This window comes from Schistocerca americana, chromosome 8 (genome assembly GCF_021461395.2).
Source record: "Schistocerca americana isolate TAMUIC-IGC-003095 chromosome 8, iqSchAmer2.1, whole genome shotgun sequence".
NCBI classification, from domain to species: domain Eukaryota; kingdom Metazoa; phylum Arthropoda; class Insecta; order Orthoptera; family Acrididae; genus Schistocerca; species Schistocerca americana.
In genome coordinates this window covers 276519106-276543508 of record NC_060126.1, presented here as the reverse complement: position 1 = coordinate 276543508, position 24403 = coordinate 276519106, and the positions used below count along the sequence as shown (strand labels likewise).

Here is a 24403-nt window from a genome sequence, read left to right as displayed (position 1 = left end):
CAAACCCGCCTTTGAGCACCAGGACCTCCACTTGTCTGGCGGCTACCAGATCTTCATAGATACATGGTCACCCATTTCCTTTTTCGTTCATCCAAATTGGGAGCGTTTGCTCCATATACTTGTTGTGACATGTAATGGTGTACTGTTGCCCTATACGTCCGCCACCTCGTAAAGTACTGTTGCAGAGTTGTGCCCCTTCAAATGCAGAAAAGGTAATACCTTACGACACCTCACTCTAAAAAGAGCTGCGCTATTTCTTTTTTATGTCTCCTCTACCTAGATACTGCGGCGCACGATTTACAATGCTGCAGACATGTACCTGCACATAAACAAAATTAATTAAATCTCTTGTCTTAATGTGTTCTGTGTGATAATGAAAACTTTATGTCCGACCTATGTTCGCCAGGACAGGAAACCGCGAATACTGAGTAACACAGAGGATCATCCACACATACACTGTTCATCCATTACTCGTTTCGAGTATTAGATATCGGACACACTTTAGGATTAGTGATGCTCTAAAGGTAAATAAAGGATGGATTGGGATTTTGGGCTTACCCTGAGGCACGACGGCGATTCCTGAGGGCCAGGCCGACCAGTGACTCGAGCACCCTGGTGGAGAGCGATGACGTGCTGCCCAGGACGGGTTGTGTCGTGAAAGTTGGGTCGATGCGCACGAAGCTCGACATTCGCAGCCGCTCACGGCACACGGTGATCCTCTGGGTGAGCTTCTCCAGGTGCACCACGAACTCGGCCTGCTTCAGCAACTTTCGGACGTGGCCCACAGTCTGCAGTTCCTACAACAAGAACCAGACCTTCACCACTCTCACTCAGCGTCAGCTCCTCGTGAAATACTGTCGAATCCCTGCACTTGGGCCAGAATCTAGAGCTGCTGCAACAACCACCAGACTCTCACCGCTCTCGCCCTGCATCAGTTCTCCGTGGAGCACTGTCGACTGGAATTTCTTCTGGAACTGCAGCACATGCACCAAAATCTACAGCTCAAGCAGCAAGGACACGCAAATCGCCCAAGTGGCGTCCATTTGAAAGATTTTCACTAGACTACTGAGCCATTCAAAATTATTGTTATTGTTTCATACAGAGTCTTCGTCATTAAATTAACCATTCGTGTGAGGAATTTTGGCTGAGCTGAAGTTTCAATGTGAACGAATTTCCCTAAATTGGTGGCGGAACGGGTTTGTCAGACATTATCTAGTCCGGTTACTGGCGTTCACGTAACAAACGAGAAAATAAATTCCAATTTTTTTTACCCTGAAATGATTTCTGATTTACAGCCTTCATTGCACACAACATAGTTCGATCTAATAAAAAAAATCCACAACACTATAAAGTAATATAATTATGAGCAGCAAAATAGAGTCTTACAACCTACAGCACGAGAAGGAATAAGATAAAGCCGAAATCAAAGAAGAGACAGAATCATCATCACTCTCATTCTGCACTAGCTCCGTTTGGGACACAGTCAGTTTGACATTATTCTGGAGTCACTGAAGATAGGCCTATCTCGAAAGCTCCTGCAGCATACACCTCACACAAAAGGAGTGTCAGCTTATCCACAGGCCTTGAGGAACAGCAGAAGGGGTCTTCTTCAGATGATCGAAGATTGCGCTTCTTTCCGCATGGAAAAGGTTGGCGCGAATGATAACATATTTATTTGAGTCATGTGAAATCTCTAAGTGGGCTAAGGATTCCATCGACAGTCACTCGTTGACCACTCTCGTTTGGCAACAGAAGATAGCGAAAGGAAGGCCCAAGGTTTACGTTATACGTTTAAGGAATCATTCACGCAAGAGAATCGAACAAACGTACTGTCATTTGACAATAGTATAGTCCCGTATGGATGACATAGTAATAAGCATCCCTGGCGTAGAGAAACAAATGAAAGAGTTAAAAACAAATAATTCGCCAGGTCCGAATGGAATCAAAACTTGGTTTTACAAATAGTATTCTACGTCACTGGCCCGTTACTTACTTTGCATTTATGGCGAATCCCTCGAACAGCGCAAAGTGACAAGCGACTGGAAAAAAACGCAGGTGACTCCTGTGTATAAAAAGGGAAAAAGAATGGACCCGCAAAATTACAGACCAATATCCTTAACATCGGTTTGTTGCAGAATTCTAGAGCATATTCTGAGTTCGAAAATAATTTAATTTCCTAGAGACCGAAAAGCTCATTTCCACGATTCAGCACGACTTTAGAAAGCGTCGCTCGTGCGAAACCCAGCATGCTCTTTTCTTACAATATATACCGCGAACTACGGATGAACGAAAACAAGCAGATTCCATATTTCTAGATTTCCGAAAAGCATTCCACTCGATACCCCACTGCAGACTGTGAACGAAGGTACGTGCGTACGGAATAATCTTCGAAGTATTTGACTAGCTTGAAGACTATTACGTCCACGACGGCGAGAGTTCAGCGCAGGTTGGGGTACCATCAGGAGTGACCCAGGGTAGTGTGATAAGATCGTTGCTATTTTCTATACAAGTAAATGATCTGATAGACAGGCTGCGCAGCAATCTGCGGTTGTTCGCTAATGATGCTGCTGTGCACAGGGTGGTGTCGAAGATAAGTGACTGTAGATTGATAAGTATCACCTAGAGAAAATGTCTAGTTAGTGTGATGAGTGGCAGCTGGCTCTTAGCTTTAAAAAAAATCTGAGTTAATGCGGATGAGTAGGAAAAATAAATCAGTAATGCTCACATACAGCATTAGTTGTGTCCTGCTTGACACAGTCACGCCGTTTAAATATCCTGTCGTAACATTGCGAAATAATATGAAATGAAACAAGCATTTGAGGACTGTGGTAGGAAAGGCGAATGGACAACTTCAGTTTACTGGGAGAATTTTAGGAGAGTATAGTTCATCTGTAAAGGAGACCGCAGATAGGGCGCTAGTGTGACTAATTTTTGAATATCGCTCGAGTGTCTGGGATCCGCACTAGGTCGGATTGAAAGAAGATATCGAAGCGATTCAGAGCTGAGCCACTACATTTGTTACCGGTAGGTTCGATCAGCCTGCGAGCGTTACCGATGTGCTTCGGGACCTCAAGTGAGAATACCTGGAGGAAAGAAAGCATTCGTTTCAAAGAATACTCCTGAGAAAGTCAATAGAACCGGCATTTGAAGCTTACTCTAACAATTCTACCGCAGCCAACATACATTTCGCGTACGGAAAACGACGATAAGGCACAAGAAATTAGGGCTCATACAGAAGCATGGAGACAGTCATTTTTCCTCGCTCTATCTGCGGGTGGAATGCACCGTAAGGAGGCTTTTTGCATTTGTATGTAGATGTAGATGAAGAAGAGAGTCATGGAAGTACTGAAGAAACTGAATTGTCATACTCTTGTAGATATGGGGAAAATATTCTTTGAAATCGTACTTACAAAATTTCAAAGACCAGTGTCAATTACGTTTCACCCCATACTTATCTCATGCGTAGAGCGACATTTAAGAAGATATTCTTCTTGCGCTCCACACGCAATAGGAACGGGAAAAAACCGTAACATGTGTTACCGTACAGCGTATCCTGCGCTATGCACTTGATAGTTCTTTGCAATGTATGCACACTGAAGAGCCAGAAAAACTGGTACACCTGCTTAAAATCGTGTAGGGTCCCCGGAGCCACTCTTTAGCAATTAAGGACCTGTGGGGTGTTGCATTGTCCTGCTGGTATTGCCAAAGTCCATTGGAATGCACACTGGACATGAATGGATGCAGGAGATCAGACTCGATTTTCACGCACTTGTCACCTGCCAGAGATGTATCACTCCATCTGCACACGCCCCACACCATTACAGAGCCTCACCAGCTCGAACAGTCCCCTGCTGACATGCAGGGTCCATGGATTTATGAGGTTTCCTCCACACCCGCACACGTCCATCCATTCGATACAATCTGAAACGAGACTCGTCCGACCAGGCAACATGTTCCCAGTCAACAGTCCAATGTCGGTGTTGACTGTCCCAAGCGAAGCGTAAGGCTTTGTGTCGCGCAGTCATCAAGGGTACTGTTCCGAAAGCCCATATCGGTGATATTTCGTTGAATGATTCGCACACTGACACTTGTTGATGGCCCAGCATTGAAATCTGCAGCAATTTGCGGAAGGGTTGCGCTTCTGTCACGTTGAACGATTCTCTTCAGTCGTCGTCGGTTTCCTTCTTTCTGGATCTTTTTCCGGCCTCAGCGATGTGGGAGATTTGATGTTTTACCGGATTCTTGATATTCACGGTACACTCGTGAAATCGTTGTATGGGAAAATCTCGATCTCATCGCTACCTCGGAGATGCTGTGTCCCATCGCTCGTGCGCCGACTGCAACACCACGTTTGGACTCATTTAAATTTTGATAACCTGCCATTATAGGAGAAGTAATGGATCTAACAACTGCGTCAGACATTTGTTGTCTTATTTAGGCGTCGCCGACCGCTGCGCCGTTTACATATATCTGTATTTTAATATGCATGCCTATACCAGTATATATATATATATATATATATATATATATATATATATATATATATATATATATGTGTGTGTGTGTGTGTGTGTGTGTGTGTGTGTGTGTGTGTCTAGCAGATGAACGAACCAGCTACACTCATCTCATCCGTAAATGTCTATGCCCTTTGCCAAGCGAATATGTGCAGTATCCACACCGTTGTCGCAAGAGCCGAAGGATCTGAAAGGGAGCCAGTAGCTTAGAAGTTAAAGAGACAGAGCTATAGTCTGTTCCCCATGTTATTCACCTTGCATATAAAGAAAGTTGTAAACAAGTTAAAGTTTACGGAAGGGGACGCGACACGTTAAGGTTTGACGATAGCGTCTTAATTCTGTTAGAAATGGCAAATGATTTGGAAGATGAATAAAAATAAATGTCGTGTGACGAGGGCCTCCCGTAGGGTAGACCGTTCGCCGGGTGCAAGTCTTTCGATTTGACGCCACTTCAGCAACTTGCGCGTCGATGGGGATGAAATGATGATGATGATTAGGACAACACAACACCCAGTCCCTGGGCGGAAACAATCTCCGACCCAGCCGGTAATCGAACACGGGCCCTTAGGATCGACATTCTGTCACGCTGACCACTCAGCTACCGGGGACGAACGGAAGATGAATTTAAGGTAATGGATAGTATATTAAAAGAGCTTGTAAGGTGAAAACCAAAGAATTAAATTAGAGGTGATGTAGTGCACCCTCATTAAATATTAAATTAGGCGATGTTGAGACTGTTAGAGTATCAAACGCGACACTCAAAGTACAAGATATTTTCTGCCACTTTGGCCGCAGAGTAATTGGCGATGTGTGAAGCAAAGAGGCTATACAACGTCATTGCCAACAGGATTAATAGCGTTTCTGTAATAGAGAAGGTTACTGGCATCGAATGCAAATACAAGGTAGCTTTTTCTGAAAGTACGAGAGCGTGATGAAAAGCAATGCCTCTGAATTTTTTTATGTGAGAACTCTTTAAGCTTTTTAAATAAAGCGAACGTTATTAACATTGACACCTTTAATCTTCATGTGTACATATTTATCTCTCAACATAATCATCTGGAGAGAAACGCATTCCTCCCAAGGATGGGCCAGTTTGTTCGTACTGTCACTGTAGAATGTTTGGCTTTGTTGACGGAATCGCAGTCTCACCTCTGCTGGAAACACCTCATCATTATCAAAGTGAAGCCGTCGAAGGTGTTCTCCAGGTTCTGGAAGCAGATGAAAATCAGATTGGGCTATGTCGGGACTATATGGAGGAAGATCGACGACATTGAACCCGAGGCGTCGGACTGTTGCCGGTGTCGCACCGCTGGTGTGTGGTCTGGGATTGTCAACCTTAAGGAGACGGTGTCCCAGGTGCAGACGAACTCCTTGAATTCGAAACTCGGTTACAGCACGCTGTTTCTCACGCACCGACATACAATGAGGTGAGGAAAGTCATGGGCTAATGATATGCACATATACAGATGGTGGTTGTATCGCGTGCACTAGGTATAAAAGGGCAGTGCACTGGCTAACCTGTTACTTAGGTGGGTCGTATGAAGTGATTTAAGGCGTGATTAGAGCCGCACGATGGAAAAAGTTTGGAAATTTGTGGTAAGTTCCTATGGGACCAAACTGCTGAGACCATCTGTCCCTAGGCTTACACGCTACTTAATCTAACTGAAACTAACTTACGCTAAGGACAACACATACACCGATGCCCGAGGGAGGACTCGAAACTCCGACGAGGGGAGCCGCGCGAACCGTGGCAAGGCGCCGAAGACCGCACGGCTACCCCGCGGGGCCGCACGAGGGAGTTAGCAGACTTTGAACGCGAATGGTAGTTGGAGCTAGACGTATGGGACACTCCATTTCAGAAATCCTTAGGGAATTCAGTATTCCGAGATCCAATGCGTCAAGAGTGTGCCGAGAATACCACATTTCGACATTCTCTCTCACCATCGACGACATAGTGGTCGACGGCCTTCACTTAACGACCGAGAGCAGCTACGTTTACGTAGAGCTGTCTGTGCTAAAAGGCAAGCAACACTGCGTGAAATAACCACAGAAATGAATATGGGACGCACGACGAACATATCCGCTAGGACAGAGTGGTGAAATTTGGCAATAATGCGCTACGGCAGCAGACGGCCGACACGAGTGGCTTTGCTAACGGCACCACATCGCCTGCAGTGCCTCTCCTGTGTTCGTGACCATACCAGTTGGACTCTAGACAACTGAAGAAACGTGGCCTGGTCAGCTGAAACCCGATTTCAGTTGATAACAGCTGACGGTAGGGGTCATGTGTGGGGCAGACCACATGAATCCACGGACGCAAGCTGCCAACAAGGCACTCCGAAAGTTGGTGGTACCTTCATAATGGTGTAGGCTGTGTTTACTTGGAATGGACTGGATCCTCTGATCCAACTGAACCGATCACTGATAGGAAACGCTTATGTTTGGCTATTTCGAGAGCATTGGTATTCATGGAGTTAATGCTCCCAAACAATGATGTCTCCGGGCAATAGTTGTTCGCGAATGGTTTGAAGGACATTCTCGATAATTAGAGCAAATTATTTGGTCACCCAGATCGGCCGACATGAATCCAATCAAACATTTATGGCACATAACAGAGAGTCAGTTCGTGCACAAAATCCTGCAGCGGCAACGCTTTCGCAATTACGGACATCTATAGAGGCGGCATGGCTCATATTTCTGCAGAGGACTTCCAATGACTTGTTGAGTCCATGCGACGTCGAACTGCTGCACTGCGCCGTGCAAAAGGAGGTCCGACACGATATTAGCAGGTATCCCATGGCTTTTGTCTCCTCATTGTAGTTAAGATACACACTGCCAAGTTATTCGCTGCAATGCGGATCCTTCTAACGGCAGAGGACTGCAGATATGTAGATATGAAGAATGTGGACTGTGGAATGTTAATAATGTTTGTTTTATTTTAAAAGCTTTAAGGGTTTTCAGATGAAAAATTCGGAAGCCTTACTTTTCAGAACACACTTGTTTTTGTCTGGCTTATACGCGAGTGGGATGTGGAAGACAAACAGCTGTGAGAAGAGGAGAGTAGAAACCTTTGAAAGTTAGTTTAAAGAAGAATGGTGAAAATTAGGTGGGTAGGTAGAATAGCTAATGAAGAGGCATCGAACTGAAATGGGAAAGAAATGAATTTGTGGGACAACTAGACCAAAATAAGGAATTAATTGACAAGACACATCCTAAGGTATGTCGTGGGATAAGCGTGGCGGGAGGGGGTAAAACCGTACGTGAAAACCAAGCCACAACTAGATTAAGCACGTTTAAATGGATGTAAGTTGCAGTTAGTCAGTAGGTAAGCAGAGATGGAGAGATCTGCGCAAGAAATACTATCGTGGGTAGCTGCAACAACCAAGGCCTTAGGCTGAAGCTGATAACAACGTGATGGGATCATAATGGTCGGAACCGACTCCATGGAGGCTGTACTACATTACATATAAGCTGCAAGGAACTGTATAGTGCATAGCGTAAAGTACGAGTACTTTATACTTGGTAGCCATTCCCTTCCTGTTTTAATAGTAAAGGGAGCAGGGAGGAAAGAACTGCCTTTACGTAATGCTTTTTCTCCATAGAGTGCATATACTGACGAAAATAATAATTGTTGCATTGTGAACACTATTACGAAACAGATACTCCAGTGCTCCCATGTCTGTAGAATGTGTTGACTAACATTTCATCGTTAAATGAGTTTATTTTCAGTACAGAAAAAGATCTCTCCCACAGATGGAGAATGATGACCGCTATTGGGCGTGTCTAATGCTACTAGGACATTTCTGGTGGAAATCGCAACGCAGCATGTCCAGCCATGTGCATGTGCAGCGATTCGCCATCCTTGATGATACAGGTTATCACTGACTTAAGGGGCATGGTAACACCATACCGAAGGATCGCTGAGGCAATTGGTTGTAATGCAAAGACTGCAGAACGAGTCGTGGCGAGCTGGATTCAGCACAATGATGTGCCAAAAAGCTCAGGCGAGAAAATCTTTTGATTATTCGACTACTTCTGGCGAACAGACAGATGAGAACAACTGAAGTACGAGAGGGGATTGCAGGTAGAGATTCAATGCAAACATTCTGGATCAGACTTGTGGAAGCTGGGTTGAGTTTCCGAATTACCGCCGGCGCCATGCCACAGACAACAGAATATTATAAAGCTATATTCATCTGGAATATTAAGTGGTATTGTCTGATGTTCATAAACGAATCTAGCTTCTCGCTGTGGCGGTCATATTGACAACAACGTGTCTGTAGAAAAACTGGGGGAAGGTTACCAGAAGCACTGGTTCTAGAGACCCACGCATCTCAAACTCCTGGAATTGTGATGTGGGCAGCTATTGAACATGATAATAGGACCGTTGAGAGGACTACGTACACGCCGGTATACATTGATCAGCCAGAACTTTATGACCACCGACCTACTACCGATATAAAACCGCCCAGGCAGTAACAGCGCCACCTGGCGAAGAATGGCTGTTAGTCAGACACACGCACGGTGCATGCAGTACCAGTGAGCGTGCTGTCCGTGTGTAGAATGGGGAAGGCATGCGATCTATCTGCGTTTGACGCGGAGGCTCGGGACGAGCAGTTCAGGAAGTGCACAACTTGTCGGATGTGTGGTAATTACTGTTGGTTAGTACGACACATTCTGAGGCATCAAGGGATCACCAATTTACACTACTGGCCATTAAAATTCCTACACCACGAAGATGACGTGCTACAGACGCGAAATTTAACCGACGGGAAGAAGATGCTGTGATATGCAAATGATTAGCTTTTCAGAGCATTCACACAAGGTTGGCGCCAGTGGCGACACGTACAACGTGCTGACATGAGGAAAGTTTCCAACCGATTTCTCATACACAAACAGCAGTTGACCGGCGTTGCCTGGTGAAACGTTGTTGTGATGCCTCGTGTAAGGAGGAGAAATGCGTACCATCACGTTTCCGACTTTGATAAAGGTCGGATTGTAGCCTATCGCGGTTGCGGTTTATCGTATCGCGACATTGCTGCTCGCGTTGGTCGAGATCCAGTGACTGTTAGCAGAATATGCAATCGGTGGGTTCAGGAGGGCAATACGGAACGCCGTGCTGGATCCCAACGGCCTCGTATCACTAGCACTCGAAATGACAGGCATCTTATCCGCATGACTGTAACGGATCGTGCAGCCACGTCTCGATCCCTGAGTCAACAATGGGGACGTTTGCAAGACATCAACCATCTGCACGAACAGTTCGGCGACGTTTTGCAGCAGCACGGACTATCAGCTCGGAGACCATGGCTGCGGTTACCCTTGACGCTGCATCACAGACAGGAGCGCCTGCGATGGTGTACTCAACGACGAACCTGGGTGCACGAATGGCAAAACGTCTATTTTTCGGATGAATCCAGGTTCTGTTTACAGCATCATGATGGTCGCATCCGTGTTGGGCGACATCGCGGTGAACGCACATTGGAAACATGTATTCGTCATCGCCATACTGGCGTATCACCCGGCGTGATGACATGGGTTGCCATTGGTTACACGTCTCGGCCACATCTTGCACGCATTGACGGCACTTTGAACAGTGGACGTTACATTTAAGATGTGTTACGACCCATGGCTCCACCCTTCATTCGATCCCTGCGAAACCCTACATTTCAGCAGGATAATGCACGACCGCATCTTGTAGGTCGTGTATGGGCCTTTCTGGATACAGAAAATGTTCGACTGCTCCCCTGCCAACACTTTCTCCAGATCTATCACCAATTGAAAACGTCTGGTCAATGGTGGCCGAGCAACTGGCTCGTCACAATACGTCAGTCACTACTCTTGATGAACTGTGGTATCGTGTTGAAGCTCCATGGGCAGCTGTACCTGTAAACGCCATCCGAGCTCTGTTTGACTCAATGCCCAGGCCTATTAAGGCCGTTACTACGGCCAGAGGTAGTGGTTCTGGGTACTGATTTCTCAGGATCTATGCATCCAAATTGCGTGAAAATGTAATCACGTGTCAGTTCTAGTATAATATATTTGTCCAATGAATACCCGTTTATCATCTGCATTTCTTCTTGGTGTAGCAATTTTAATGGCCAGTAGTGTAGTATTGGACGGAAGTGAGGAGGATAAAAATTGTAGAGCGAGATCATCAGACAAATACAGTAAGCAGATTAAGAAGGATGTTAGTTACGGTAGTTATTCGGAGGTGGTAAAGCTTGCACAGGATACAGTACCATGGACACCTGCATGAAACCATTCTTCGGACTGAAGACCACAACAGCAACAACAACAACAACAACAACGTGGAACATGATGAAGTGGGAACTTACTCGTTTTTCAGGGGCTGCAGTAAAAGCCGTAGGGTACTGAAAGCAGAGAGGAGGCAGTGCAGCCTGAGGCATTAAAGAGTGCTGAAGTGTTTGTTGGGCGCTCCCGCAGACGCCGTGTGCAGCTATGATCACGCCAGTGCAGGCTCACCTAATTCATTAACCCGCGATTATTGAGAGCACAGTAGGAGTGAACAAGGGGAGGAAGCTGCAATTCAAACTATAGCCTGTCCCATAATTATCAACGGCTCTGGAGACGACTCTGGTTCTCAACCAGCAGCAACAGCGGCAGCTCGGCACAGTCATCGGCTACATCCTTCGTCGTCCGCACAGCTCAAAATCGTAAGACAGTTAACTAATATTGGAGAGGTATTACCCAGTGGCATTAATTTCACAAACTTTTAAATAATTTTATGCAAAAATAACCTGCAACAGATAAAACTTGTAGGGCACCTGTGTTATCATTGTCCTTAGACATTATTACCTAGCAGAGTCGCTTTCCTTTCCACGCAATAGCCGAGTGTCATAAAAATATGAAAATTGATTAGTTATTTACTGCCAGTTTAATGTGTTTGCTAATGACAAGTTCCAGTCTAAATTTTACGGCCTCGGTAACTGTCCATTCTTGTATTCCATAACAGAGGCTTAACTAATTTACAATTACCATTATTATCTTCAATCACTTACGGTGACAAAACTAATAACTAAATATACAGCACGAATTAACATTGCGCAATTTCATTTCTCCTGCGCTTAGTATAGCGTTAGCCGTCTGCTGGCTTCGTATGCATTTTGTTGTTGTTATATCAAAAGTAAAATCAGTTGCTTATTTGCGTCTTTCAATAGCCAAAAGTAAATTGCTTCCCTTTTCCTAAATTTAGCGTTACGTTAGACTCAACTTACTGAAAGTAATTTTTTTTACATAACAAAGTTTTGGTTACAGTCAGTTATTTATTTAACAAGCAATTTCATTTAATTTCACTTTCAAAATTTAGTATTTCAGAATAAGCAACGGCAAACTCAGTGCTTCCTGATTCATTTATTTTCCAGCGTTATGTTGTGGAAAAGCGTGACAACCTTCTGTTGCCACGCTAGCGATTATTTGCTTACTTTTCTTTCTCATTACCTTTCTTAGGATTTTCATTTATTTTCCCGCGTTGTGTTGTGGAAAAGGGTGACAACCTTCTGTTGACACGCTAGTGGTTATTTACTTACTTTTCTTTCCCATTACCTTTCTTAGGATTCGGGAGATTCATTGTCGTAGTGTGCTGGTGACCGTTTAATTACCCTGTTTTTGCTAATCAGTTTTTTGTGTTATCAGTATTTTTAGTGTTAAATATAGTATTTGGCATCATTTTGTGGGTCGTGAGCGATTGTACCATATTCCACCCATTTCACAATTATCATCAGTATTTAGATTAGGTTTAGAATAGATTATTCCTACCCAATGGTGTGTTCTACACTTTCCTCCTACTAATCGGTTTATTTTCCTTCGGCAACGAGTCCCTCACTCACTGCAAAATTTCAATAGGCATACGGGATGATGGCCAATCATATCGCAATCCAGTACGCCGATTAGGAAGGGGGAGGTTACAAACTGACTGGAACAAGACCACACAGGAGATTTAAAATAGCACACGTGTATTATGTCGGAACGTAATTATAATTTGCCGTCCGAAGTTGTGGTCGTTACATATCGATCGTTTGTCTTTTGTTTGCGACTGTCAGTAATTTCAGATATCTACAGTATAATCAGCATACGTTGATCTTCTTTCGGAAGCATGGTGATGTCTCGTGATATGCGCATCAATGCGTAATAAATAACGTAAGGAGTGTTTGAACACGTACGTCCGTATAATGTACTTTCACGAAATCTTGTTTCTTCCGTGTCGTACTTTATGGCATAGCTTCTGATCAACTGCGCGCGCAACGAAGATGGACTCATCATATTTGACGTTATCGTTGTTGGATGTGAAAAAGCACGCAATCTCACCAGAACTGCGACTGGCCTAATGTGGGGCTCTGATCGGCGGACAGCGATGACTTTTTACCGTCCGTACTAAGGACACACTTTGATTATGGACACATGTGCTATGGATCAGCGTCAGACAGCACCCTGCTAAGACTCGACAGTGTGCAGTACGAAGGCTAGCGTTTAGTTAAGCCATTGAGAATCGAAGGAACCACTTCTGTCGGGCTTTTCGCGACATTGATCCTCAACCGAGAAACTTAACGCATCTGGCAACGACACTGCGGTCGACTTGACTCCACATCGTTATCGGTACCTTCCAGAAAGTCATTTATTTGTTTCTACATGTCTCACGCTGCAGAAGTTGATTTATCAGGCTTTTAATGAGACTGTACATATATATCTTTCTCGGTACTTCTCATTTTCCTACTCCCCCCCCCCCCTCTCAATCTCTCTCTCTCTCTCTCTCTCTCTCATTTCTCCGTCCCACTTATCTCTCTGGTCTCTCTCCCTTAACCACCCTTTACCTCTCTCCCCAAACTCCTCTGTCACTTTTCTCTCGCTTCTCTCTCCCACCAACCTCTCTCACTTTTTATGCCCCCTTATCTCTCTCCAGTCTCTGTCTATGTACCTCTTTATATTTTGTTTAATGGCGTTTTGTTAAAACGGCAAATTCCAAGACGTAAAAAATTTATTTTACGTAAATGTATAGTTTTCTAGCTTCTACACAACAGGCTACATGTAAACCATAGAAATGTATGCAGTTGTAGTTCAGTACCGAAAAATGTGCATACAGCAAATGGATTAGAACAACTGAGGAAAAGTGTCAATGGCTCGATGAAATGATGTTACGGTATTACTGACCGGAAGGTCTCGTGTTGTTCACCAGGTGCAAGTCTTTCTATTTGATGTCTCTTCAGCGATTTATGTTTTGCAGTGAAGATGAGAGGAAATAATTCAGATAATACGAACACGCAGTCCCCAAAGAACGAAAACGTCTGACCCCACTGGGAATCGAACCAAGGACCCCGCGATCTAGTGGCAGCGACCCCACCCATCAGATCACTACCAGCGGACAGTGACTCAATAGAAAACTTAAATACAATACAGGTACGGTGAAACATTCATCACGATCCTCAAAGGCTTCACCACAACGTGGCAAGCGAGAAGATGGCTAAATGTGAATATGTGCGGCTCTTGCATCTGCCTTCACAGCCATCGATAGAGCAAGTACCACCAGGGGTGAGAAACACGTGATGTGATCACTCTTTGCGGCAAACCTACAATGGAATTCCGTGAGGTGTACGAACCTGTATGTCGCTGACTGCGAGGCCCACCATGAGGTTCATGAGGACGATGGAGGCGAGCAGGATGAAGAGCAGGAAGACGACGCGGCCCGTCACCTCCAGCCGCGACCACTCGTCGCCCTCCTTCTTCTGCTTGTCGTCGAACATGTCGTCGTATTCGAACTCCCCCGTCATCATCACCGTCGTCTTCAGCAGTGCCTTCCACGGGTTGCCGAAGTACGGGCTCCGGTAGAAGATGATCGAGAAGCTCAGCGCGAAGCCGAAGATTAGAAACATAAACACGAACAGCACCTGCAACAGAACGACACGTCCTTTATAGCTACACTGCAATACATAAATTCACCTCTGGACAGTCAAGAGTCCACAAATGTTGTGGTCTCTGCAAGAAGACTGTTGGCGAATTTCATTGCCACCTGATGACGTTCTCTTAACGAAACCTGACTACATCTGTGGTGATTCTTATTAGCATTAACATAAAACAGCTGTGAAGAGCAAAATGATCAAGATCATTCACCTCATTCCACCACGCCATTTCACCAGCAATCACATACGCGGCAAGTGGTCAAAACTCAGTGTCTAATTCCCTACGGTGTGTTACCGCAGTTGCCAGTTCACTGCCTCCATTTGCATTGGAGCAGCACGACATGTAAGCGCCTAGTTGTACCTTTTCGCATCCGAACAGCGCAATGAATTCCTAATATCTCAAGAAGATACATGTCTAAATGTTGAACACCAAAGCTTCCAACGTTCTCTGGACGACATCAAGAGACAGTGTGGTGCTGGGGTGCAAGACTCACACTTCTCCAAATTCAGTTAACTTGCCACTTATGTGTATCAGAGCCTTTTCTCTGGTTAATCCGCTACGTCGATCTCCCGAGAGCTTCGTCTCCGAAGATACGTTGCTGGTTAAGGGAATTTACTAACTACTTTTCTATTCTTGAAATAATTTGTGTTCTCGTATAATATTTTTCAATTCAATCACAATATACACTCCTGGAAATGGAAAAAAGAACACATTGACACCGGTGTGTCAGACCCACCATACTTGCTCCGGACACTGCGAGAGGGCTGTACAAGCAATGATCACACGCACGGCACAGCGGACACACCAGGAACCGCGGTGTTGGCCGTCGAATGGCGCTAGCTGCGCAGCATTTGTGCACCGCCGCCGTCAGTGTCAGCCAGTTTGCCGTGGCATACGGAGCTCCATCGCAGTCTTTAACACTGGTAGCATGCCGCGACAGCGTGGACGTGAACCGTATGTGCAGTTGACGGACTTTGAGCGAGGGCGTATAGTGGGCATGCGGGAGGCCGGGTGGACGTACCGCCGAATTGCTCAACACGTGGGGCGTGAGGTCTCCACAGTACATCGATGTTGTCGCCAGTGGTCGGCGGAAGGTGCACGTGCCCGTCGACCTGGGACCGGACCGCAGCGACGCACGGATGCACGCCAAGACTGTAGGATCCTACGCAGTGCCGTAGGGGACCGCACCGCCACTTCCCAGCAAATTAGGGACACTGTTGCTCCTGGGGTATCGGCGAGGACCATTCGCAACCGTCTCCATGAAGCTGGGCAATGGTCCCGCACACCATTAGGCCGTCTTCCGCTCACGCCCCAACATCGTGCAGCCCGCCTCCAGTGGTGTCGCGACAGGCGTGAATGGAGGGACGAATGGAGACGTGTCGTCTTCAGCGATGAGAGTCGCTTCTGCCTTGGTGCCAATGCTGGTCGTATGTGTGTTTGGCGCCGTGCAGGTGAGCGCCACAATCAGGACTGCATACGACCGAGGCACACAGGGCCAACACCCGGCATCATGGAGTGGGGAGCGATCTCCTACACTGGCCGTACACCACTGGTGATCGTCGAGGGGACACTGAATAGTGCACGGTACATCCAAACCGTCATCGAACCCATCGTTCTACCATTCCTAGACCGGCAAGGGAACTGGCTGTTCCAACAGGACAATGCACGTCCGCATGTATCCCGTGCCACCCAACGTGCTCTAGAAGGTATAAGTCAACTACCCTGGCCAGCAAGATCTCCGGATCTGTCCCCCATTGAGCATGTTTGGGACTGGATGAAGCGTCGTCTCACGCGGTCTGCACGTCCAGCACGAACGCTGGTCCAACTGGGGCGCCAGGTGGAAATGGCATGGCAAGCCGTTCCACAGGACTACATCCAGCATCTCTACGATCGTCTCCATGGGAGAATAGCAGCCTGCATTGCTGCGAAAGGTGGATATACACTGTACTAATGCCGACATTGTGCATGCTCTGTTGCCTGTGTCTATGTGCCTGTGGTTCTGTCAGTGTGATCATGTGATGTATCTGACCCCAGGAATGTGTCAATAAAGTTTCCCCTTCCTGGGACAATGAACTCACGGTGTTCTTATTTCAATTTCCAGGAGTGTATATTTTCAACGTTCATAAACCATAACTTCGGCAAGCTAACTCATTCTTCGAACATTAGAATCATTTACACGTCTCCAAAATAGCTTACTGTATCTCGCTTCGATAATAACCGAGACATGAAAAAATTTAAAAGTCTCTATTCTCATTCGAGTCCAACACATAAGTGTCCTTAAGAAACTACTTTCAACTGTCCACCAGTCTTTTTACAATCATCACAGACATTAAAGAACACAGAATACTACATAAACTTTACTTATTCTTCTTTGCCCGTACACGAAACTCAGTGTACCGTACAGCAAGTACTTGTCTGCAGCCGTTCAGACCCCGTGCCCATCTTTTTCCTCGCGGCGGTTCTTTTTTCACCTACTCATACAAATAAACTATGCGCAGTCGGCTGATTCGTTTTTCCTACTCATATCTAAAATATCGGATGTTCGGAACGTTGGAAGGCCGAGTAATTCTAGAATTTCTTCTGAAATTCTCGAAGCACTGCAAGCTGCTATTTATTTACTGGCTGATTAGTTTCGGACTTTGCCCAATTTCACAAGCCACGTATTGCAGAGGAAAATTTGTCACAAATGGATGCGTCGAATGTGATTAATAAAGGTAACAGTGGTATGGTGGTTCATATGGTAACTTCTTTCGTACTTTGTATATAGGAAATGTTTGGTGAGAACAATCTTGTTTGCCTCATAATACTTAAATGTGTCAAAGATCTTCATAAAAGAAGTCACATATACCGTAGTATATTATGTTAATGTACGTGCATACTATATACATTTTTCTTAACTGTAATACCTTCATTATCCAGCATTACGTATCCACGCGACAACGATATTTTACATACAATGGCGAATTTGTTCTCACTGGATTATACTGTGTATCACGCTGGTTTAGTTGTCGTAGGTGGTACCGTAATTCTAATAGATATTGATGCAAAGAATTTCATTGTACTCATAACGCCTTATATAATCTCTGGGATATTCAATTTAACCCGCAGTTATATTAACATCATTAACTGCATTACTGGGAGACAGAGTTTTCCACCACATCACAGTTGTACAGTAAATTTTCATTTCCTTTTAAGCACTATTTTAGAGGAAACAAATTAGTTCATTTGTATTTTAAAGAAATACACACACAACAGTATCATTATGCAGTTACAGTTTTCGCTGTATAATTTTCAATCTCATATTTGGCGAGTGATTAATATGGGTTGGAGTACAACTCATATGTTGATTAAGGTCTTATTGAAAGTTTCTATGAATCGTTTGTAGTCACGTGTTTGGTGTTTAACGCAAAGTAGAGTGCTATTCGTAAATTATCCACAGTGGACGTATGCACTCGTAACAAATTTTGCTGTCCGTTATAGGTGGCGTGAGAAAATGGGCAAAGACCGAAACTAGTCAGATAGTAAATAAATAGCAGCTTTGGTGTCCACCATGTAAAAATGCCTTTTCATCAGAATTTTAGAGCTACAAGACGCAAGATCTGGAACGTTAAATCTAATATTTTACCAACCTGGCGTCTTCATGCGCTGTTGTCGTCCAAGCATAGACATTGCACGTAGATCGTGAGTGCATTGCTTTTGATGTGAGGACCTCATTGGAACCATAAAAAACTAGCTAAGGATCTTATCTCACTCCAATAATCAAGTTCGTAGTTTATAGGGACGTTAGCTGCTTTTTATTACAAACACTACTTTACATAAAACAGTAAGCTGTACAACAATGTTGCGTAATCGTGAATGCGCCTAAGAAAGTAGCTCACAAAATCATCAGTTCTTCTCGTTAGTCAACCAGCGGCCTTGCCTCAGTGTTAACACCGATTCCCGTCAGATCATTAAAGTTAAGGGCTGTCGGGCCTGGCTAGCACTTGGATGGGCCACCGTCTACCGAATGTTGTTGGCGAGCGCGGTGCACTCAACCCGTGTGAGGCAAACTGAGGAGTAACTTGATTGAGGAGCAGCGACTCCGGTCACGAAAACTAATAATGGCTGGGAGAATGGTGCGCTGACTACACGTCCCTCGGTATCTTCATTCGGTGATGCCGATGGTCTGAGGAAGACACGGCGGTCGGTCGGTACCGTTGGATCTTCAAGGCCTATTCGGACACTGTTTGTTTGTTTGTTTGTTCTCTTTAGTCAAAATACAACTCTTCGCCAGTTTTCAACTCAGTAATAAATATTATTAACGTTACACCAGACAAATTACGCTTCCCTGAAATCATAACACTATCTGCGTTCCCTCCAGATTCCCGAGCTTAAGTGGGCACTTCATAACACCATGCCATCAGTACTGAGTCGGTCGCAGCGAACCACACTGCTAAAAGGTGATACGCGGTTTAGCCGATGACACACGAAGCGATTCGGGTAACTTTATCGTTTACTTACCGTTGACAATAAAATTATGCTCTAGTTACGTCATAACAGGTCATTAGTAAGAGTGTCTCGCATAATACTATGGACAAAATCAGAATATTAATTTAGTTTTAATTATTCTTTGAAAATAATACGTTTGGAGGGAGCTGAGAGGATACTCCCATCGATCTTTCATTACAGCAGCTAATCATAACGCTTGTAGTTTCTGCTGGAGCATTTTACTAAGCGTGCTGTTTCCATGTAACAGCCTCTGATGTATTTGGCTCATCCAGCCTTGTGACATCACGCGTCTGCTACTGTAGTCTCGCTCTAATCCGATATAACGTGTTGGAATAGAGCAAGTGTTTCTCTTTGTAATGCTGATAGATAAACGAGTCTCAGAACATACCAGTCGGCATACAGTTTCCTTCTTTATCGTTTTCTCAGTTTCCTGAGAAATGGGCGGGCTGGCAGGGAACAAAAGCCGCTCGTCAGTGAGACACGTGCACAGTTTTAAAAGTATAAAATTAAAGAAAGTGACAATTGCCTATTTAAAATGATACCCATGTGACAATTTCGAGTTTTAGATAAATATAATTTGATGATTTTAAAAAAATTTAAAGTTAGGTGATTTAATACACCAGTAAATACAGAGTGATGGCGTTGTTGAAGCTGCTATGACGCGGTGGCGGTGATGGTGTATTAAAATTATTACGACCTTGTAGGATGTAGTTTGTTTTGATGTTCTACTCGTATAAGTGACGCAAACAGATGAAAGTAAAAACTGAAGAAAATGTGAAGATAGGCCAAAGGCTGTTGAATGGAAACTAATTTGACCTTTGTTGAACAGAAATTAATTTTACCTGTGTAGGATTGCACAGTACTATAAAACTTAGACTGAGTACAGGGATAATAGGAAGGACTCGATGTTGAAATTTCCAGTGGAATCTTCGAACACTGAAATTTCGAATTTTATGGTTAAGTATAACAAGTATCACTGTTTCGTTCTGTAAAGCTACCAGTTGTGGGTAAGGAACAGTATCAGTTGGTTTGCATTGTGCAAATCTCGTAACAAAGTACTGGTTACGAACAGGCCGTTACGTCAGGGAGAATAAGTATTGGGAGTAATCCTAACTATATTTGAGATTTGGCATTTATATTGAAAATTGATAAAATGAGTGAAGGCAACAATTACCAGAATTTGGTAGACTTGGGTACGGAACAATCGGTCGAACAGTGGGAAACACGCACCGCGGAACCCATTGTTCTGGGGCAGGCGGCTAGCATGAAAGATGCGACCGCCGGAACGCAACAAAGAGCAGAAATGGAATTCCAAACTTTAGAAAATGTTTCGGAATAGGAAGTGAAAACCAAATCTGAACCCCTTGATGACGAATACGGGGGAACAATTAAAGAGGAAGCTGCTACAGAAGTAAAACCGGTAGTTTCCGGGAAATTAACTGATTTATTGAATGTTTTGATTAACGAAATCAAGAGTCAATCGGCAGAAATTAAGGCTCAGGCTGCCAAGCAAGAAGCTCAGTCTGCCAAGCAAGAAGCTCAGTCTGAAAAAATTGAACGGAAGCTAGACAATCAGAACAAAGCTATTAATGTTGTTAACAACAATGTTGGAGTTGTTAACACAAAAGTTGATAAAATCAAAGAAGATACTGTTGTAATTAACACGGAAATCGGTAATCTCAAACAGGAAATGATAGGCATTCAGGCGGAAATTGCGAGCATAAATACTCGTTTTAATTCCGAAATTAGCAGAATCGAGAAAAGTGTAGGAGAAGCAGTAGCTCCGATCATCGAGAATAAGGTGACGGAACAAATTCAATTAGTGAAAAAAGAGGATCAACAGAAGGTGGAAACTTTAAAGGCTTTAGTGTCCGACGTAGATATTAAAGTGAGGAAGTAGGCTAATACCTGCGAAGAGAAAAAGAGGGAAGTGGAAACGCTTGCGACAACCACTTGCCAAGTAATTACGAGAGTGTCGGAATTAGAAAAGAAACTTGACGAAAAACAGAGCTATGTGCCAATCTGTGCACATAGTTCAGAATTGTTGACGAAAGAGGAGCGGTACGACCCCTTGAAAAAAGGCGGTATACACGCGACGGATTTCATTAAAAATTGTGAAAGAGTTTTACCCAGATCATGGACTAATGAGAGAAAAATTAATGCGGTTATTGACGTGTTGGCTAGTGATGCCAAGCGTTGGGGTTTAAACCTCGACATTACGAACCTGACTTTTGACGAGTTTAAAAATTTGTTTCTGGCTGAATACTGGTCAGAGCAAAAACAACAAAGAGTCTGGCGCGAATTTGTCGTATCGAGGCCTTTCGATGCGAATTCGCGCGGCTCGATGAAGGAGTTTTGTGAGGGCTGGATCCGCAAGTTGGAATATTTGCGTGATCGCCGCACAGAATCCGAAATAGTCTAGGAACTCTACAAGAAGCTTCCAGATGATACAAAACGCTACATAGGAAGCAATTACAGGACAATCAATGATTTCCTGGAAAGAGTTGAGGACGAGGACAATTGGCGCAATAATCGCGATAGTGGTAGAGGCCGTGGTAACAACAACGGGTACCACAGCAACCACAACAATGATAACTATGGGAATAATGCATACCGCAATCTTGGCAGCAATAACAATAGTGGTTCGGGCCGTAATGAAAAATCGGTACAATGCAAGTAATAACAAGAATGACGGAAACCAGTATCATACTAGCGTGATACGGGCTTCGCAGAATAGTAATAACGCCAGAGGGTGTGATCAGCCGCCTCAGCAACATCCGGGGAGCGTATCTGCTGGGACGAGACAGGGAAACCATTAGCCGCGCCGGTGAGGGGCCGACCGGTCGTGGAGAAATTTTGGCGGCCCAATAACAGTAGGAAACCGAGGTGTCGTCGTTATGAAAATTCCGTATGGAATAATCAAAGGCGGGAGAGTGTGCCAGTGTTAGGAGGAAGGAGTGCGCCCACGAGTAGTAGATCAGCTGTAGACACGGCAGTAGAAAATACATTCACTGTCATTGAGAACAATTTAAGTAGTGTTCCGGAAATCGATTATAAAGTGGCAGCTGTAACACCCACAGCGGAACTGGAGACTGAGTTTAAGAATGATTCGCAAGTGTTGAGAGAAGATCAGATGTCGGATAAAACGTCCGTCATCGAGCGAGGGGATCCAGAGAGGGATGAGGTCTGGTTAAGGCAGTTCGGTCGCTTATACGACGAACTAAGAGATTATAGAGGCCTGTATGGGAGAAGTGTTTATGGGGAGCGCGTGCAGGATTTTCCGCGTCTCGTCCCGCAGGAAGACAGTGTTTGTGAAATGATAGAAAGTTCTGGCCCTAGCCGGCAGACTTTACCGGAAATAGTTGATGTTAATGGGGAGCACGAGCAAGATTCGTCGTGCTTCATACCGCAAGAGTTGGATGTTGAAGTAGTAACGGAAAGTTCTGACCCTGACCGGCAGACTTTACCGAAAGTTATAGTGTTAGAAGTGGCCGACCCATCCGACGCAAACCTCCAGTTTAAACATTGCGAGAGTATTAAGGAGAAAGATTACGAAAATTTTAGTGATAGCCGGGCACGATTGGTAGAAAAGCACATAGATTACAGCGTGTATGAGGTTAGAGCTGACATTATACGGTCAGACGATAGCAGTGTGGGTTGCGCAGATCTAGAGGAAGTAATTGCAGATACTACTGGGCACATTCCTCCAGGTAGATTGGCAGATGAGATCAATCTGACCAAAGAGGAATCAACGAAGGTGACAATTAATGAATTGATAGCAAAGCAACACTCACTAGTTGACGAGTTACAGGAAAAGGTTTCGGTATTGGAGGCGAAGCTACAGACTAAGCCTCAGGACAAACGTGTTGAAATTAAAACTGTATGTGAACAGAGGCTGAAACAGCCGCCAGATAAGCCGGATTTACGATCAAAGTCGGATGGTTTTTTTTTGGAATGACCTGGATATAGACGAGGATTTACTGTGGGAAAATAAAGAAACAGTCGAGGATAAGTGTAGGCAGATAGTAGTGTCTGTTAATATGCACGGCATACAACTAAACGTGTTGATTGACACCGGCGCAGAACTGAGTGCTGTATCTGGGAAAATATTTTAGTTACTGAAAGACAGACCTGGCATCGTAGTTATGCCAGTAACAGGAGTGAACGTCCACGCGTCCACGTCTCATCACAAAACTTAGACGCCGGAGGATCCCCCACTGTGTAAACCAGGATAGGCAGTGATCTGTGGCAGATGTGACGTCAGAGTACAATGCTGGAGTAGGCACAAGTGTTTAGAACTGCACCGTTCAAAGTCCACTGTTGAACATGAAGCTCCACATCACACGACCCCTACGCGTTGCAGTGTTGACCTAATGACATCGTCAGTTACGATTGTAATGGGCATAGCATACTGAGTTTTCACCGTGGATCAATAGAAAAGTGTCGCCTGTCGAATGATCGTATTTCTTGTTACACCACGTCGATAATTGGGTCCTTATACACCGTCATCCAGGCGAATGGTTGCACCGCGCCACAAATGCAGGACGGTGAGAGCAGAATTGCGCTATGGAGTACATTGAATTTGGCTTCTGAAACCTATGGTAGTACTCGAAGATACCATGACAGAGGTGAACCACGTGAAAATTATAGCGGGCTACCCTCATCCCTTCATTGTTGATGTCTTATCTGCTGGCGATGACATCTTCCAGCAAGATAACACAAAAGGCCAGAATCGTGCTGCAGTGGTTTGAGGAGTATGACAGTGAACTCTCATTGACGTCTTAGCCATAAAATGTCCCTGATCTTTACCTACTGACACGCGTATTGGGCGCCAGTGCATGCCCACAAACCACCGTCCCGTAATTTGGGGGAATTTACTGAGCTATGAATAGGCATGTGGTACCACACATACCTGTAAACGTATAAAGGGCTTATAGAATCCATGACAAGAAGAATCGCTGGTGTACTGTGTTTGAAAGTGGACCAATACGCTGTCTAAAAGTTTGTCATATTGTTTTGGTTCATCGATGTATATTACGTATGTTCTGTCTTTCATGTCGTCGATCGTAGCCTGTCATTATTCTTGTCCAATAATGTCTCTGCTCCTTATAAATTGTCAAGAAGCGTAAATTTTTGTTACTCATCTTTTATTTGCTCCCAGAAAGGAGGGGTCGGCTGCTTGTGTAACTTGGGTCTTTTCAGCCACGCCAGTCTGTTTGGAGTTGGGCCAGGTGGATGCCGATTCGGGATAATAACTTGTCTCTCGGCCTGTTATTTTTCAATTTGCGTGCTTCCGCAACAGTACAGTCGCGACAACAAGAGCTCAACGCGAGACTGCACGGAACGACGTTGCTTATTCGTCAGTGGTCTGTGTATTCTACAGCAAATACGAGCTTCATCAGCCCACTCATTAATGCACTGAACTTTTTGGGATGAATGTAAGCAACAACATTTATTTGTGTGTACCTGTATGCATTTACTTCAGG

The 24403-nt window shown here is 44.6% G+C and overlaps 1 protein-coding gene across 1 annotated transcript in view; it reads right to left on the bottom strand.

Annotated features, from left to right (window-relative positions):
• Positions 1 to 24403, bottom strand: part of LOC124545763 (transient receptor potential channel pyrexia-like) — a 233800-nt gene that overhangs the window by 23593 nt on the left and 185804 nt on the right. Inside the window, exons 11-12 of the mRNA XM_047124708.1 lie at positions 14129 to 14416; positions 559 to 797 (exon numbers count right to left, since the gene is read on the bottom strand). Coding sequence (XP_046980664.1) covers positions 559 to 797; positions 14129 to 14416 — 527 coding nt within the window. The remainder of the gene's footprint in view (positions 1 to 558; positions 798 to 14128; positions 14417 to 24403) is intronic.